The 16,885-nt window shown below is 41.9% G+C and overlaps 1 protein-coding gene across 8 annotated transcripts in view; it reads left to right on the forward strand.

The window, feature by feature from the left end:
* Ptk2 (protein tyrosine kinase 2) overlaps positions 1-16,885 on the forward strand; it is a 201,261-nt gene that overhangs the window by 88,042 nt on the left and 96,334 nt on the right. For all 8 annotated transcript variants that reach the window (XM_048358854.1, XM_048358863.1, XM_048358853.1 and 5 more), the window contains 3 exons: positions 827-906; positions 1,149-1,211; positions 9,255-9,309. In XM_048358854.1, the coding sequence (XP_048214811.1) occupies positions 827-906; positions 1,149-1,211; positions 9,255-9,309 (198 nt within the window). The remainder of the gene's footprint in view (positions 1-826; positions 907-1,148; positions 1,212-9,254; positions 9,310-16,885) is intronic.

Here is a 16,885-nt window from a genome sequence, read left to right on the forward strand (position 1 = left end):
ATGTGGTGCTGGGGAATCGAACCTAGGGCCTCGTGTATCCGAGGCAGGCACTCTTGCCACTAGGCTATATCCCCAGCCCCATGTTTTTTTTGTTTGTTTAATTGTGCTGAGGTTTGAACTTAGGGCCTCCAGCTCTGTTTTTGTCATTTATTTGTTTTATTTTTGTTGTTGTTGTTGTTTTCTGTGCTGGTCCTGGGGCTTGAACTCAGAACCTGAGCTCTGTCCCTGAGCCTTTTTTTTTATGCTCAAGGCTTGCACTTTATCAACTGAGCCACAGCTCCACTTCCAGCCCATTTGGTGACTTATTGGAGATAAAGTCTCATGGACTTTCCAATCTGGGCTGTCTTTAAACTGTGATCCTCAGATTTCAGCCTCCTGAGTAGGCTAGGATTTCAGACATAAGCCACTAGCATCTGGCTTGTTGGTTATTTTTGAGGAGATAGTCTTATTGACTTTGCCCGTATTGGCTTTGAACTCTGATCATACAATTCTGAGCCTCCAGGTAGCTAGCATAGTAGGTATGAGCGGTCCCAGCTTGTTTTTGCTTTTGCTTTCCAGCACTTGGGAAGGACATACAACAGCTTAGCGTCAATGTGGTGCCATGTGTGAGTTGCTTCTGAAGTTCTGTGTATTCAGTCTTAGGCTATAAGAGCCTCTTCTGTTAGAAAAATGCTACTTCTTTGGCTGTTTTGGGCATTATTCATTTTCCATTTAGATTTGAATATAGATGTAGACACAGTTTAAACAGACATGTACAAGTTACTCAGCAGAAGTTTATGAAGCGATTGCACTGAAAAACAGCTATTTCCCGTTCCTCTCATCACAGGTGAAGAGTGACTACATGTTAGAGATAGCTGATCAGGTGGACCAGGAGATTGCTTTGAAGTTGGGTTGTCTAGAAATACGGTAGGTGGCAACTGTACACTGTAGTCTATATTCATTCATCAGTTTCTCGTTATTTTTGAAAAATTTCCAGATAGTTTCCCTTTCCTTATAATATTAACAGCAAAGTCTTAGATGGACTGTGAGAATATTGTGAATTATTTGTGAATTATTACTCTGCTTAGGCGCCTCTCCCCAGTTTTTGTCATTTAATTACAAAGTATTCCTTGTATACACATCCACATTTATATCTTCCCTGATTTTAGGCGATCATACTGGGAGATGCGAGGCAACGCATTAGAAAAGAAGTCTAACTATGAAGTATTAGAGTAAGTATTACATACTGGAGCTATACCTGTGAATATTCAGATAAATCATGCGATTATCTTAAGTACTGATTGAAATACTGCTGTTTCCTAAACCTTTATAGTGATGCAAAATAAAAGTTTTAAGAAAAGATTCTTGATGACATTAATTTTGTTAACATTTAAATTTGTTACTAAATGTCTTAGTGCTAACATGTATGTTCTGTCAAATAAATGTAATAGACATTTTTATGTTTGTAGAGTTATGCTCACTGGAATAACATTTATATTTCACATTGAATTCCAGGATTGCCTATAACTTACTTATAAATTATTATGTACCTTGTTAAGGAATTTTTAAAATACACAGAGGCAAAAGTGGACTGCAGTTCTCCAATGCATGCTTCCCGCGTACCTGCCAGGTCAGGCTCAGGACCCTAGGCCGTTTTCTTTTTTGGTTGAGATAAGATCTTGCAAACTTTATTCCCTGGCGTAGCTTCGACTTTCAGCCTTCCTGATCTCTGTCCCCAGACCCCAAGAAGTAGCTAGGATTACAAGCATAAGCCACCATGCTTGGTTTTTATTTTTTAAATTGGCTAATCCTGAGGCTTGAACTCGGGGCCTAATTGCTATCTCTGAATGTATTTTGCTCAAGGTTAGTGTTTTACTCCTTGAGTGACAGCTCACTTCTGTCTTTTTTGGTAGCTTGGTTGTTTGGAGGTAAGAGTCTTACAGACTTTCCCGCCTGGGCTGGCTTTGAACGGCGATCCTCAAGTCTCTGACTCTTGAGTAGCTAAGATTATAGGCATGAGCTCAGCTTGAAGTTTATTTTAGTAATTTTTGCATATAGTGTATGTACATATGTACACACGTATGTATGTATGCATGCATGTATTGTGAGTCTTGAGGCTTAAGAGTTATCCCTGAACCTCTTTGTGCTCAAGGCTAGCACTCTACCACTTGAGCCACAGCTCCATTTACAGCTTTTTCTAAGTAGTGGTTTTTTTTTGTTGTTGTTGTTTGTTTGTTTTTTTGGCCAGTCCTGGGGCTTGAACTCAGGGCCTGAGCACTGTCCCTGGCTTCTTTTTGCTCAAGGCTAGCACTCTGCCACTTGAGCCACAGCGCCCCTTCTGGCCGTTTTCTGTATATGTGGTGCTGGGGAATTGAACCCAGGGCCTCATGTATACGAGGCAAGCATTCTTGCCACTAGGCCATATCCCCAGCCCTGAGTAGTTTGTTAGATAAGAGTCTGACAGACTTTCCTGCCCAGGCTGGCTTCAAACCATGAAACTCAGATCTCAGCCTCCTGAGTAGCTAGGATTATAGGCATGAGCCACCAGTTCCCAGCTTTTTAAAAGGCTTGAACTCAGGGCCTGGGCATTGTCCTTCAGCTATTTCACTTAAAGCTAGCACTATACCACTTCGAGCCACAGTGCCACTTCTGGTTTCTGGTGATTATTTGGAGATAAGAGTCTCACGGGCTTTCCTGCCCTGGTTGGCTTCAAACCACAATCCTCAGATCACAGCCTCCTAAGTAGCTAGGATTACAGGTGTGAGCCACCAGCGCCTGGCTCTTGATTTAGTTATTTAGATAGAGTCTTATTTTTACCTAGGATAGTCTCCTAGTGTATTTTCATATAGTCTTTTGTCTCTCCTTCGCCATTGGCATCTGCTGGCGTTTCTTATACCTAACAGAGTATCTAACATATATTGGACATTGTATAGATATTTCTTGAATGAGTAAATTCAAAACTTAAACTTCAATGAGGCAGAGCTGTTGTATAAACTGTTTGGCATCCATGATGGCTTAGGTTCCATTCTCACCTAGGTTCTATTTTCAGCACTGAAAAAAATACCTTAATTTAAAAAAAATCAGCTGTGGTTAATTATATATGTGCTTTGTCTTCAATATCTTTCCTGTCTTGGTGGTCAGTGCTGTCTTTAACTGCCTATAGCACAGGGCAGAAGGGGGTGCTCCTGGATGTGGCACAAGTTAGAGTGTTCTATGCAGGCATCAGCTTGCTTTTCTCTCACTAAAGCAAGTCCTAGACAGTTGATGTAGGACTTGTCTAGGACTTACTCAGTCTCTAGGGCCTTTGGCTCCTTCTACCTTGCCACTTTGTAACCCATGGTCTTCTCATGGTCAAGGTGACTGCCAGTCTTCACCCATCCCATGGGGATGCAACCTTCACGAAAGGGAAATGTATGGGCACGCTCTGGTTCTCTGCTGTCCTGGATACAGATGTGTACTATACATGTGTTTCCGTTTTAGGACCTTGCCTGCCTCACAGTTATACTTCTCATTAACAAGGATTGTGGGAAGACTACTCAGTTAATCTTGAAGTTTAAGTACCTAAGTACTACTTTTTGACTAAAGATACTCAATTGTGAGGGTTTGGGAGAAAGAATTAGATACAGATACCTATATGAGAATACACACTTAAGTTATATCTTGAAGTTAGTTTTGGTTGCTTTTATACCCAGGTTTTGAATATTGGTTAAATTATGTCCACAGTGTATTGAAGTCCCAAGGTAAGACCAGAGTCTTCAGAGAAATAAATGCCAAAGGAGAGTTAGATTTATCCTTCATCTAAGAACTCAAATGCTTAACTCTTTTTAAAGTCAGTAGTGCATGATCTAAGCTGAGGCCTATAAAAGTTGTAAAAGTTTGTTATCACAAACTTTTGCACACACATTTGTATACAAGACCATAGGCTGTGAATAGCAGTCCTCGGAATACTGTGCACAGATGTGGGGTAGAGGAACCATTCCACACAACCTTCCTTTCCAGACCATTCTGGGTGGTTAGTGTGCTGTCATCATAGTAAAGGCAGGCAGTGAGGAGATCATAGCTCTTCAAGCATGAGTAAACCATTTTCAGAGCTACTGAATGTGGTGGGAATCAGTATAGAGATGATTTAGAGGTTTAATAAAGGGAAAGAGAAAGCAGATAACCGTCAGTCAACAGTTTCCTTAAAGGACTAAGTAAAATATAGTAGATTTCTGGCTTACAGTTGATCACAAAAATAATTTTAAGAATTGGGTGCCTATGTCTCATGCCTTTTATTCTAGATCCTCAGGAGTCTGAAATCGGTGTGATCATGGTTTGAGACCAGAAAAATTGGCTAGACTCCATCAAAATAATTAGCAAAAACCATGGCTAGAGATAGGGCTCAAATGATAGCTTACCAATTGCATAGTACAAGGTCCTGAGTTCAAACCTCAGTATGGAAAAATAATTAATAATTTTATATCCTTAAAAATCTGACTGTATATCTTTAGTACCATACTTACTGTTTGTTCTGTTGTACCTTTTATACTGTGGGGCAGATGTTTACCTCAGTAAATTTAAGAAAAGGAAAAGTTATAGGTCAGGTGTGGACACCAGCTCTTGAATCTGAGGCAGGAGATTCATAAATCCCAGGTTAGTCTGAGCTACATAAGAGTTCCAGGCTTCAGAGACACCCTGTCAACAAAACAAAGCACCTAAAAAGAAGCGGGAAATCTAAGAGTGTTTTTTCTTCCCTTTGGTCTGTGGGGAGTCTGGCTTGTCACTCCGTGTGTAGCCAGATGAGCACAGGCTGCCCTGTGGCTTCAAGTTGAAATAATGTGGCACTTGGAGGAAAGATTATAGTCCTGATGGGAAACAAGAAGCAGAGCGTGTGGAGGGCCCTTGGGGCCCCCTGCTGTGGGCACACAGGTTCCCAGGGAGAGCGCGGGTGTGTGATAGCGCTATCCCAGGACATCTTTAGTGCTGTTGTACCATGGTGGTGAGCACCCTACTCATCTCAACTTCAGTATTTCCTGGGGTTCAAGAGCCTTGTGTTTGTATCGTAGTAGTTGTCCCGTAACCCAGATAACCTACTACATCCCTCCTTGCCTTACTGGGGAGCCCTCAGGCTCACCACCTGGAACCTAGGGATGCAGGGCTCCCAGGACACCAGAGTGTTCATTGTGACCTTGCACATTGCAGCTTTCCATTTGAGGTGATGGAAACAGTGAATTTGCCCTGTCCTGCCAGTAGTCACTAACCAGGCAGGGCCCCTGGACACCTGAGATGTAGCTAATGAGAGTAAGACCAGAAATTTAAAATTAATGGTAACTAATTTTAATATAAATAACTACAGAAACCCCATTGCTGCTGTATTGGACAGCATAGCACTAACCTGTCATTTGTGTGTGACTCCAGACATCCCTTTGAATTGATGGTGGGAAACTAATAACCAGGATTTGGCAATATTTGAAACCTTGTGGGGTAGGTGTTTTGGGGGGTTTAAATGCATTCAGGATGCACCCTTTGGTAGTTAATGCTAATGAACTATAATGAAGCTCAGTAGTTTAGTTTTTATAATATGTAAGTTTTTTTGTCTGTATGTATATGTGTACATGTGCATGTGCTGAACCTGAGGCGTGAACTTAGGGTTTAGGCAGTGTCCCTGAGCTTTTGTGCTCAAGGCTAGCATTCTCTCTCTCTCTGTCTCTTTTTTTTTTTTTCCCTGGCCAGTCCTGGGGCTTGGACTCAGGGCCTGAGCACTGTCCCTGGCTTCTTTTTGCTCAAGGCTAGCGCTCTGCCACTTGAGCCACAGTGCCACTTCTGGCCGTTTTCTATATGTGTGGTGCTGAGGAATGGAACCTGCACTCTACCACTAGGCTATATTCCAAGCCCCAAGACTAGCATTCTTATCACATAAGCCACAGCTCTACTTCTATCAGGGACACTGCCTAAACCCTAAGTTCACGCCTCAGGTCCAGCTGGCTTTGAGCCACAATTTTCATGCCTCAGCCTCCTGAGTACTTAGGATTACAGGCATGAGCTACCAGCACCCAGCTTGTGAGTTTTATTTTATTCACTTATTCTATTTTGTAGAATATAGACTCAAAGAGACTGTATGCTGCCTGAGATGAAGCTGCTGCATAGTAGTTTGCATCTCTAAGCCATGTCCAAACCCAGCCTAGAAAGGAGCAACCTCATATATAAAGGGGACAACCTACATGCCCTTACTTGGTTTCCTGAAAGAGGTTTAAATTTAGATGTCTGTAGTGGGTTTTCCCCCAAACTTTGAACACTGACTTTGTTCGTGCTCCTCAGAGGGCTCCTCCACCACAAAAGGCTAAGATAGCTGGTCTTTAGAGTGCATTGGAGACAATGGTAAATGGGTCCATGTTTTCAGTACTTTGGCCTCTGTTTTATTTTCGCACCTGCCATATATCTAATAGTTCTAACAGATGTTAGTTCTAGGATAGTACATACATAGTTCATACATAGTTGTAGCAAATACTGTAAATTCATTATTACTCAAAAGTAGTTGGAAAAACTACATTGATGCTATATGCACCGGCTATAAGCTTTTTAGCTTTCTAATGGACTTGCCTTCACCTTTGCAGTAAAGGTAACATTAACAGTAACATCAATGCAGGGTCATCACAAATGATTTGCATAAAGAAATATGCCCTCTCTCATTTTTCTTCAATGTCGATCCTCTTTGTCCAACTTTAATTTTCCCATTAGTGACGGGAAGGTGTTATGATAAATTCTTTCTCTCCACCTGGCTCTGAGAGAATAGATGTCTAAACGGCCTCACTAATGCATGTGGACAGCCTCCCTGCTGAGAAGATCCCTGCCCTGACCTCCTCTCCAAAACCAGGCATGGGCTGCTTGCCTGAGGGATCCCGACAAGTAAGGCATGGGTCTGACCCAGGCCCACATGTCAGAAAAGGAGTTGTTGGTGCCATAAGCCTTCCCTGGCTTGGACAAGATGTCAGCCCTCCATCCCTATCTCCCTCACCCTCATGGACCTGTCTGGCTGTGTCCACAGTATCCACTGGATCACACTGCGTCTCCCCACCCCTGCACCCTTAGCCATCACTCCCCCCCTCCCCACTAACACACACCTTTACTGTTACAATGTCTTCTGTCCTTGGGGAATGAGGATTTCCCCTGTAGTGTTCTAGGACCTTGATAAACACATCTTTATTCCTTGTACCACTGCACTTAGTAGGCTTTAGTAGCCGCATATCACCAGTGGATCACAAGAGGTTCCTCTGTGATATAGCCAGACCCATTGTTATGGTAGAGCCAGATTCAAACCCAGAACTCTGATTGCAAAGTGTGCTTTTTACTATGGAATAGAAGCCTGATAGGAAAGAAACTGCTGAGGGAGGAATAATGGCCTAGACTAGATTTTCTTTTCTATAGAGTACCCTTCTTTTTCCCAGTAGTGTATTACCATCGTAAAATGTGTTGTTTACAGAGGAAACAATAAGAGGAACTTGGGTGGGCCTTTTTCCTTTCTTTTTCTTTTCTTTTTTTTTTTTTTTTTGCTTGGGACTCTCAGGGCCTGAGCACTGTCCCTGGCTTCTCTTTTCTCAAGGCTAGCACTCTACCACTTGAGCCACAGCGCCACTTCTGGCCATTTTCTATATATGTGGTGCTGGGGAATCAAACCCAGGGCTTCATGTATATGAGGCAAGCACTCTTGCCACTAGGCCATATTCCCAGCCCCACCTTTTTCCTTCCATATCCCAAAATCAAATTAGGTAATACCAGGGGCTGGGAATATGGCCTAGTGGCAAGAGTGCCTGCCTCGTATACATGAGGCCCTGGGTTCGATTCCCCAGCACCACATATACAGAAAATGGCCAGAAGTGGCGCTGTGGCTCAAGTGGCAGAGTGCTAGCCTTGAGCAAAAAGAAGCCAGGTACAGTGCTCAGGCCCTGAGTCCAAGCCACAGGACTGGCAAATAATAATAATAATAATAATAATTAGGTAATACCAGTTGTTGATGTTTTCTTAGCCAAAAGGCCAAGAAAGGCTAGATAATGCCAGTTCTGAAGAGGCAAGTGAAAGTGGTTAGAGAGAGAAATAGAAACAAAGGAGTTGTTTGACATAACTAATAGGTAAAACCAGGAAACAATATGCCGTAGAACAGAGGAAAAGATTTGTAGTGAACATGATAATAATAAAAATAAAAGATTGAGAGCTGGGCACAAGTGGCTCATGCCTGTAATCTAGCCACTCAGGAGGCTGAACCGAGAAGCATGGTTCAAAGCCAGCCTCAGCAGTGAAGTCCATGAGACACTTATCTCCAATTAATTACCAAAAAGATGAAAGTGGAGCTTTAACTCAAGTGGTAGAGCGTTGGCCTTGAACAGAAAAATTGTGGGATTGCTCCCAGGCCCTGAGTTCAAGCTCTAGGACCAACACAAAGAAAAAAAAAAAAGAGTGAGAACTGGAACTATTGTTGAATTTAGTAAGGACTTTTTAGGTACTATCCAGTAGTTAGGTTAGAGAATAAGGGATTTAAATTTTTGGATGTAGGACCAACCATGTAAACCCTTCACATAGCTATGTCTAGGGTTTTGTTTGTGAATCGGGTAATTTAATTTTGAAAAAAAATAGCTTTTTTGTCATAGTTCATGTTTGGTTTATTGTTTCTTTATGTGACAGTGAACAAGATATCCATATTGCACTTTGCTTCTTGATTTTTCTGTTTTTCCCTAGAGGCATCCAGGTGCCATCTGGTGGCCCAAACTGGATAACTGGAGAAAAGCAATCATAAGCTGTTCTTTCCATTCTGTTTTTTTGACCAAGTATTTCGGTGATCTTAATAATAATGGAAAACTTAGTTTTATTGCCTGACGGGCAATTGCTGAAATTTAATTTTTAATATTCCAGAATATATTCTGAATTTATTTTTAATCAGGCCAAATGTTTTCTTTAAAAAAGTATAGTATTGCCCAGCTGAATCTAACTTATATAATGGTATCCTCTGAGCAGTACCTGAAAAACAACAGTTGGTTACACATTGTGCAAAGATTTAATGTTTTAGAAAAGTTTCAATAAAAAAGTGAAGAAAAACAAAGGTTTCCACTGTATTCTTGTTTTTTGCACATAGCTAGAAAATAACTTTTCCCACCTACTGGTAAATTGGAGCCTTGTTATATTTGTGTCCCTCCTGAATAGTAAATGGGAAGATAAATAATTTAAAGTGCTTTCATGTTCTTTTAAGTATGTCATTAATTGATTTGGTGATGTTATTTGTTAATATGCTTCTTTTTTTATTTCAGAAAAGATGTTGGCTTAAAGCGATTTTTTCCTAAGAGTTTACTGGATTCTGTCAAGGTAATTAGAGTCTCCTTTGTCATAAATGAAATTGTACCAATACCTTTTCTCCAATTTTGAATTGCTTTGGGAAAATAAACTGATACAATTTTCTCCCGTACATGTAAAAACTATAATGTAAAAAGCTGGCAGTTATTTTAATCATGTTAATGGTAAGTTTATTTTTACAGAGTCAGCTTTCTCCCATAAAACCATGGCTTCAATTCTTAATTAAATGTGATATTTTCCTAAGTACAAATGAAAACAGTTTTTCCTTCAGTGTCCTTCTCTGTCACCTAGGTGACTTTTAAGTCTCAGATACTTTGATATGCAGGAAAAAAGGAATAATATCTAAAAGAATTGTGGCAGGGCCAGGCACAGTGGCTTATACCCATAATCTATCTATTTGGAAGACAGAGATTGGAGAATTGTGATCTGAAGCCACCCTCATCAAATAGCAAGACTGTCTCAAATAACAAACTGAGCATGGTGGCTCTGGGAAGCAAGGGTAAAGTCACGAGCAAAGAGCGCAAGGACTAGAGACATGATTCAAGTGGTAAATGTGATTACCTAGCAAGAACAAGGCCCTGAATTCAAATCCTAAAACTAACCCCACTGAAAAAAATCGTGGCAGCATCATGAATATTATGTATTTGTGTATATTTGCATGAATATGTTGGTCCATTCTGTGTGTATGTGTTCTGTGTGATATACCAAGACATATATCTGCGTGTGCATATCAGCATATTCTTTTTTTTGTTTTTGTTTTTGTTTTTTTGGCCAGTCCTGGGCCTTGGACTCAGGGCCCGAGCACTGTCTCTGGCTTCTTCCCGCTCAAGGCTAGCACTCTGCCACTTGAGCCACAGCGCCGCTTCTGGCCTTTTTCTGTATATGTGGTGCTGGGGAAGCGAACCTAGGGCCTCGTGTATCCGAGGCAGGCACTCTTGCCACTAGGCTATATCCCCAGCCCCAGCATATTCTATATGTGCATAACAGTGCATTCTTTGAGAGTACATATCAATGTATTCTCTGTGAACTTACATATTAGTGCAGTTTTGTTTGCATGTCAGTGCATTCTGTGTGTGCTTACCAGTGTATTTTGTGTGCATTCATGTCAGTGCATTTGTACTTGTGCTTATCAGTATGTTCTGCGTGCTCATAAGAGAGCATTCTGTGTGTATCAATGTATCTTGTATGTGTGTATATCAGTGTAACTGTGCATATTATTGCATTCTGTGTATGTGCATATTAGTGTCTTCTGTATGTGAGCATATCAGTGTATTCTATTGTGTGTACTTTGTGCATGTAATCTGAAGGTCTATCTTCTTTCTCTTGATTCTACCATGTGGACACTGTTCCTATCAGCAACTTGGGAAAGCCTCAGTGCTCCTCCTTCCCCATAGTTCCTGCTGCAGCAGAGACACCATTGGGAACAGAGAGAAACTCTTTAGTGAAGTCTTCAAGTGCAAGGAAAGGACACAGATTTTGTGGTCATGACAGGATCAGCTTAGATAAGTGCTGCTCTTTGCTCTGTCAGTGTGGGGCCTTGTCTCTTTTTTTTTTTTTTTTTTTTTTTTTGCCAGTCCTGGGGCTTGGACTCAGGGCCTGAGCACTGTCCCTGGCTTCTTTTTGCTCAAGGCTAGCACTCTGCCACTTGAGCCACAGCGCCACTTCTGGCCATTTTCTGTATATGTGGTGCTGGGGAATCGAACCCAGGGCCTCATGTATTTGAGGCAGGCAGCCATATCCCCAGCCCTGGGGCCTTGTCTCTTATTTCCACAGTGGAGAAAATAGTTTGCAGAGTTCGTGTAAGTATTGAACAAATAGATATATTTTATTTAGCACAGCACCTATTATGCAACAATTCATAAACAGTGGCTGTTATTACTCTTATTTTTATTATTATTACAAAGGCTTACTCTGCATCCTATCAGTGAGGCTTATGCAGGATAAGATGTGCATATGAGAGTGTAGTAATATCAAGGTTAAGAAAACCAGCCCCAAAGCCACAGTGCCTTGATGAGAACCCTGGTTAAAAGCAAATCAGCTATGACTTGGGGCAGATAACCTAATCTTTCTGATGCAGAAAACCCGTGGAAGGAGCAAGTAGGTCAGTACAGGGGACATCTCTCAGAGCCATGACTGTAAGATGAGCACTGTAGGCCAATCTAGCACTGGGAGGATAGCAGCACCCCTACTTCCACCTACAGTAGTAGAAGGCCAAAAGTCATATTTTGTATCATGTGATTGACAGTAGTACACAGTACAGAGAATCTGCCTCTGATTACCATCAGTGCTGTTCTGCTTACAGCAGACCTGTGTTCTCACAGGATTGGTGGAGTCTATCAGCTGTGTTCTATAACGACCCTGTGTCTGGACTGGTGCCTGCCACTCTGAAGCCCAGTCTAGTTCCTGCCCCATCCCAAGCCTGAGCAATGACAACAGGTGTCCCTTCCTTATTCTACCACTGAGAAACAGCAAGCGAGATGTACATTGAAGAACAGTAGAGGGAAAGTGTCTTCTTGATGTTTTATGCTCTTTTTGTAAGAATGTTACTCTACATTTGAAATGTTCACTTGAGTTTCTGTCCCATTAGTGAAATGCTGGAGCTGGGGTTGGGTTTACGGCTGTTCCAGAGTCCCTGTGCTACAGAACCCACTCCTTTAGTGTAGCAGAGACTGACTGACAGTGCACATGCTGTCTGCATGTTCGAGTTACATGGACTGAGAGCTCAATGAATTGGTGCAGACTGGCAGTTAGAGAAAGCTTTTAAGTGAAGGTTGGCGTTGTGGAAGGGCCTGAGGTGAAATCCAAGATACTCATGGATACTTGAGAGTGACAGTTGTGCCCCTTAGGAAGTTTGGCAGGTGCAGGCTGGCCACAGTCCTGGAATTGGTAGAATGGGACCCAGGCTTGACAGGAATGCCTCTGATGTGAGAACCTGGCATTGTATAAAGATCCTGGAGTGAGAGAGGGGCCATTCTGCACTAGTCTGAAGGCGTGTGTCAAGGAGGAGACCCTAACCAAGAACAAGCTAAAGCTTGAGTGATTTCACTTTCCCATTGGATAGAAGAACGCTCTGCATGCTGTTCAGTGAATGGTTGTATCACATTAATAGTATCATTCAGCGCTTCTCAGTGAGACCTTTGGTGGCCTCTGAATTATTCTAAGTTCTCTGCAAAATTTTATATACTAACAGAGCTATTGCAGAATTATGACTGATTTTCATAGATATACATGAAACAGAGAAATGTGGGTACAGGTCACAGCTGTGCAGTGTAAGCCAATGCCCATGGAGGTTCAGTGGAGGCCCAGCCCTACCTCTCCATGTCAGGTTCTTCTCAGCTCCAGAGTTCTCTTTCACAGTCTTCCTAATTCAAAGACACCACTCTTCTGTCCTAGAATCCTGCTTGTTTTCTCTCTCTCTCTCTCTCTCTCTCTCTCTCTCTCTCTCTCTCTCTCTCTCGTCCTCAGGGTCTGGGCATTATTCCTGAGCTTCTTCTGCTCAAGACTAATGCTCTACCACTTGAGCCACTGTGCCACTTCCAGCCTTTTCTGAGTAGTTTATTGGAGATGAGAGTCATGGATTTCCCTGCCATAATCCTTAGATCTCAGCCTCCTGAGTAGCTAGGATTACAGGCCTGAGCCACTGGTGCCTGGCTTCTGCTGGCTGTCTTAAGTGTTACTTTTACTTTCTCAGTTTGTAACTGGATCATGTTTACTTGTTGCATTTTCCTGCCTCCACTGTGTTTTCAGGTCCACAAGGGCAAGATAGTGTCTGTGGCATTCTCCACACTGCATGCTAGGTTTGGGTCTGCACGTAGTAATAGTTGGTAAATCTTACAAAATGAATGAAAATGCTTAACAGCAATGTGAGAGATGAAGAGAGGGTAAAAGGTGGGAAGAGGCAAGGAGGTGGGGTTAAATTAAGTAAGAAACCTAGAAGATAGCAAAGTTGAAAGCTAGAAAAGTATACTGTCCTGGAGGTGTCTGCACAGCTGAGGGAATTGGAAAACTTTAAAAATGGAGCAGTTGTACTTTTCCAGAGGTGCCATTGCTCTGATTTTCATGTAAATAGAATTAGTTGTTAGCTTTTATTAGCTACAGATTGGTCCATATGTGGAGTAGATCATATATTAGGTTCTCAGAGCTGTTTTCCCACATGCCCTTTTTTAAGAAAAATATTTAGTTATTATAAATGTGATATAAAGAGAGATTACAATTAGGAGACAGGTAATGAAAACATTTACTTTCATACAGTGTCTTCCTTTCCTTCACACTCTCCCAGTCCTTCCCTCCCATATCCACCCACGAGTTGTACAGTTCACTTCCATCAGTGTCCAGTGAGCTCCGCCACTGCATCTTTTCATCCTTTTTCCCTTGAGTTCTCTGCTCTCCCCCAAATATACATGTAAATACACCATACATAAAGAAGACAGAATCATCAACAAAATTAAGGAGAAAAAAAATAGAGATCACTTGTTTCCATATCTTGGAGTTTCGATATATATTATTTTATGTAAATATAAAGAGATACTTTGTGTTTCCTATGAATATCCTCTTTTGGTTTCAAACCCTTTTAATAGGAAGTATTATAACTTCATAAGCCAAATTTGACCTTTTACATAGCTTAGTGTAGAATTCATATCCATAAACCAAGATTTTGTCGCCTTCTACATAAATTCTTTCAACATAGCACCTGTTTCCATCAAGCTTTCGTGGAACATGGTACTGACGTAAGATATGCCCACAGCATGTTAACAACTACAATACTAATTTGGTATTGTTAAGCCCCTTCATGGGGGAAAGGGAAAGGGGGAAGAAGGAGGGGGATATGAGGGACAAGGTAACAAACAGTACAAGAAATGTATCCAATGCCTAACGTATGAAACTGTAACCTCTCTGTACATCACTTTGATAATAAAAATTTGAAGAAAAAAAAAAAGCCCCTTCAAAAATTTTGCCTGTGAAACTCCAACTAACAAGCTCAGACCTGGTTTCTTATTTCTTCTGGAATAGTCCTGTAGAATGGTTAGGTCAATTAATATTTGCTTTTTCATAAAATCACTATGTTCATAATATCCAAATCTTTCTTCCATCCAAAGCTTGAGGGTCCAGACCAAGAGACCAAGGGCTGTCCCTGTGGAGGGTGGTTGAGGAAATAAGTTGTATGTATACTTGTGGATTTGGACAGGGACCGTAGAGGTCCCTAGTGAAGAGCAAGTCTGTTTCACTGAGTCATGCTGTAGCAGTTCTAGCATCTTGATTGTCACAGGGCCATACCGTACGGTCCTGTACGGGCAGCTGTACCGTACAACTACAATTAGATAGCAGGTCAAAGCAGCCAACATTTTTTACTGTTATTATTGTGTCAATACTGGGGCTGGAACTCAGGGTCTGGGCACTGTCCCTTAGTTTTTTCTGCTCAAGGCTAGTCCTCTACCACTTGAACCACAGCTCCACTTCAGCGTTTTGGTGCTTAAATGGAGATAAGAGTCTCCAGCTGCTTGAGCCAGCTGATTTTTGTCTGCCACTATTACTTCTTGGTTCTTGATAATATGTAGATGCAGGATGAACCAGTTCAGACAGTCTCCAAAGAACTGATATATTCAACTCAATGAGAAAAATTGAATACAATAAAATTGAAGCTCAAAACATCTGTCTCAACTGTATATAGTTCATTATTTTCAAACATGTTTGCTACTCAGAAATTTTCTAGCAGGTGAAATGATCAAAGTGAGCAGTTTAGTTCTGTACCACCAATGTCTTAAGTCTCTGCTGTAGAGGACTGGTACACAGCCGTGTGTGTGTGTGTGTGTGTGTGTGTGTGTGTGTATGTGTGTGTATGTGTGTGTGTGTGTGCATGCGCGCATGTGTGTGTGTGTGTGTTCATGGAACTTAAACTCTGGGCCTGGGTGCTGTTCCTGAACTCTTCAGCTCTAGGCTAGCACTGTACAACTTTAAGCCACAGTGCCACTTCCAGTTTTCTGGTGATTAATTGGAGATAAGAGTCTCACGGACTTGCCTACCCAGCCTGGCTTTGAACCTTGTTCCTCAGATCTCAGCTTCCTGAGTAGCTGGGATTACAGGCATGAGCCACCAGTGCCTGGCTCACAGCCTGATATATTTTAGTCATTAGGAGACTCTGTTCCAAAGTGATATGATAAGGTCTGAATTTAAAAGACAGCTGGTTGCTCAAAGCTAACACTCTACCACTTGAGCCACAGCGCCACTCCCATCCATTTCTGTGTATGTGGTGCTAAGGAATCGAACCCAGGGCTTCATGCATGCAAGACAAGCACTCTACCACTAAGCCACATTCCCAGCCCAATAGATTGATGTTTTTAAACATAGGGAAATAGTTGTTAGGCTGTATTTGAAGGTGAGAGTGGACCTGGCTGTTGTGAGTAGGTGGATTGAGAAGTACTCACTTCTCAACAGGCCAACAGGGCCAACAGGGTTGCATCTGTGCAGCTGCACAGACACTGAGCTGGATGTTTTACAAGGCCGTGGTGATCAGACGGAGGTGTGTGGAAAGTGAGAGGGCTCCATGTGGTGGGGTGTCACCTGGGTTAGGTGTAGACCCAGGTCCCCTTGAGGGACATTTCAATGGACAATTTTTTCGGTGGCATGTTAGCATGTAAATGTGTGGGAAATTTTGGTGGAACTGTCAGGTGCCCAACAAGACAAACGAGTTTGAAGGTCAAGGGAAGATTCTAGTTCCTCAATTTCTATCTCTATTATGTCATATGGTAATTTAGTCTAAACAGTAATTTTTTTTTTTTTTGCCAGTCCTGGGGCTTGGACTCAGGGCCTGAGCACTGTCCCTGGCTTCTTTTTGCTCAAGGCTAGCACTCTGCCACTTGAGCCACAGCACCACTTCTGGCCATTTTCTGTATATGTGGTGCTGGGGAATTGAACCCAGGGCCTCATGAATACAAGGCAGGCACTCTAGCCACTAGGCCATATCCTCAGCCCCTAAACAGTAATTTTTAAAATTGTTTTTCCAATTAAGTAGTTGTACAAAGAAGGTACAGTTCTTTAAATTATATTGTGGGTACACTGCTTCTTAATGTCACCCCTTCCATTGTTCTTCCCCGTTTCCTCCTCCCAGCCCTACTCTCCAAACTTTCATAGTTCAATTTTTATATAAGGCGGCACATCGAATATAATGATTGCACTTGCTCACCCTTCCTCCATTCCTGTGTCCCCCTCTCCCTGTTTTGCATTCCCTTCCCAAACATGATTTCACTTCTTGGTATTCATTTTGATAAACAGAACATTAGTTGTTCAAAGGACAGTGAATTTTTAAGGGCATGGAATGACTATTAGGATGTGTTGGGTGTTATTGCCAGTAATTTATAAATAAGCAGCTGGTTAGAAATTAAGTACAAAGCAAGAAATTGGATTGTTTATGCTTTGAGTCTCTGACCTGCTCTCTGCATCTGCTGCTATATTGTGATCTATAGCATCACATGTAGATGGAAAGCGTACTTATGTACCCAGGGCCTCTGCTGGACTTTTTTTCTATTTGCTGATGGTGATGTTGCTTATTACCAAAACATCAGCCTGTTTTGTGAACAAGCCAGCAGTCTGA

The sequence above is a fragment of the Perognathus longimembris genome, chromosome 12, assembly GCF_023159225.1.
Source record: "Perognathus longimembris pacificus isolate PPM17 chromosome 12, ASM2315922v1, whole genome shotgun sequence".
NCBI classification, from domain to species: domain Eukaryota; kingdom Metazoa; phylum Chordata; class Mammalia; order Rodentia; family Heteromyidae; genus Perognathus; species Perognathus longimembris.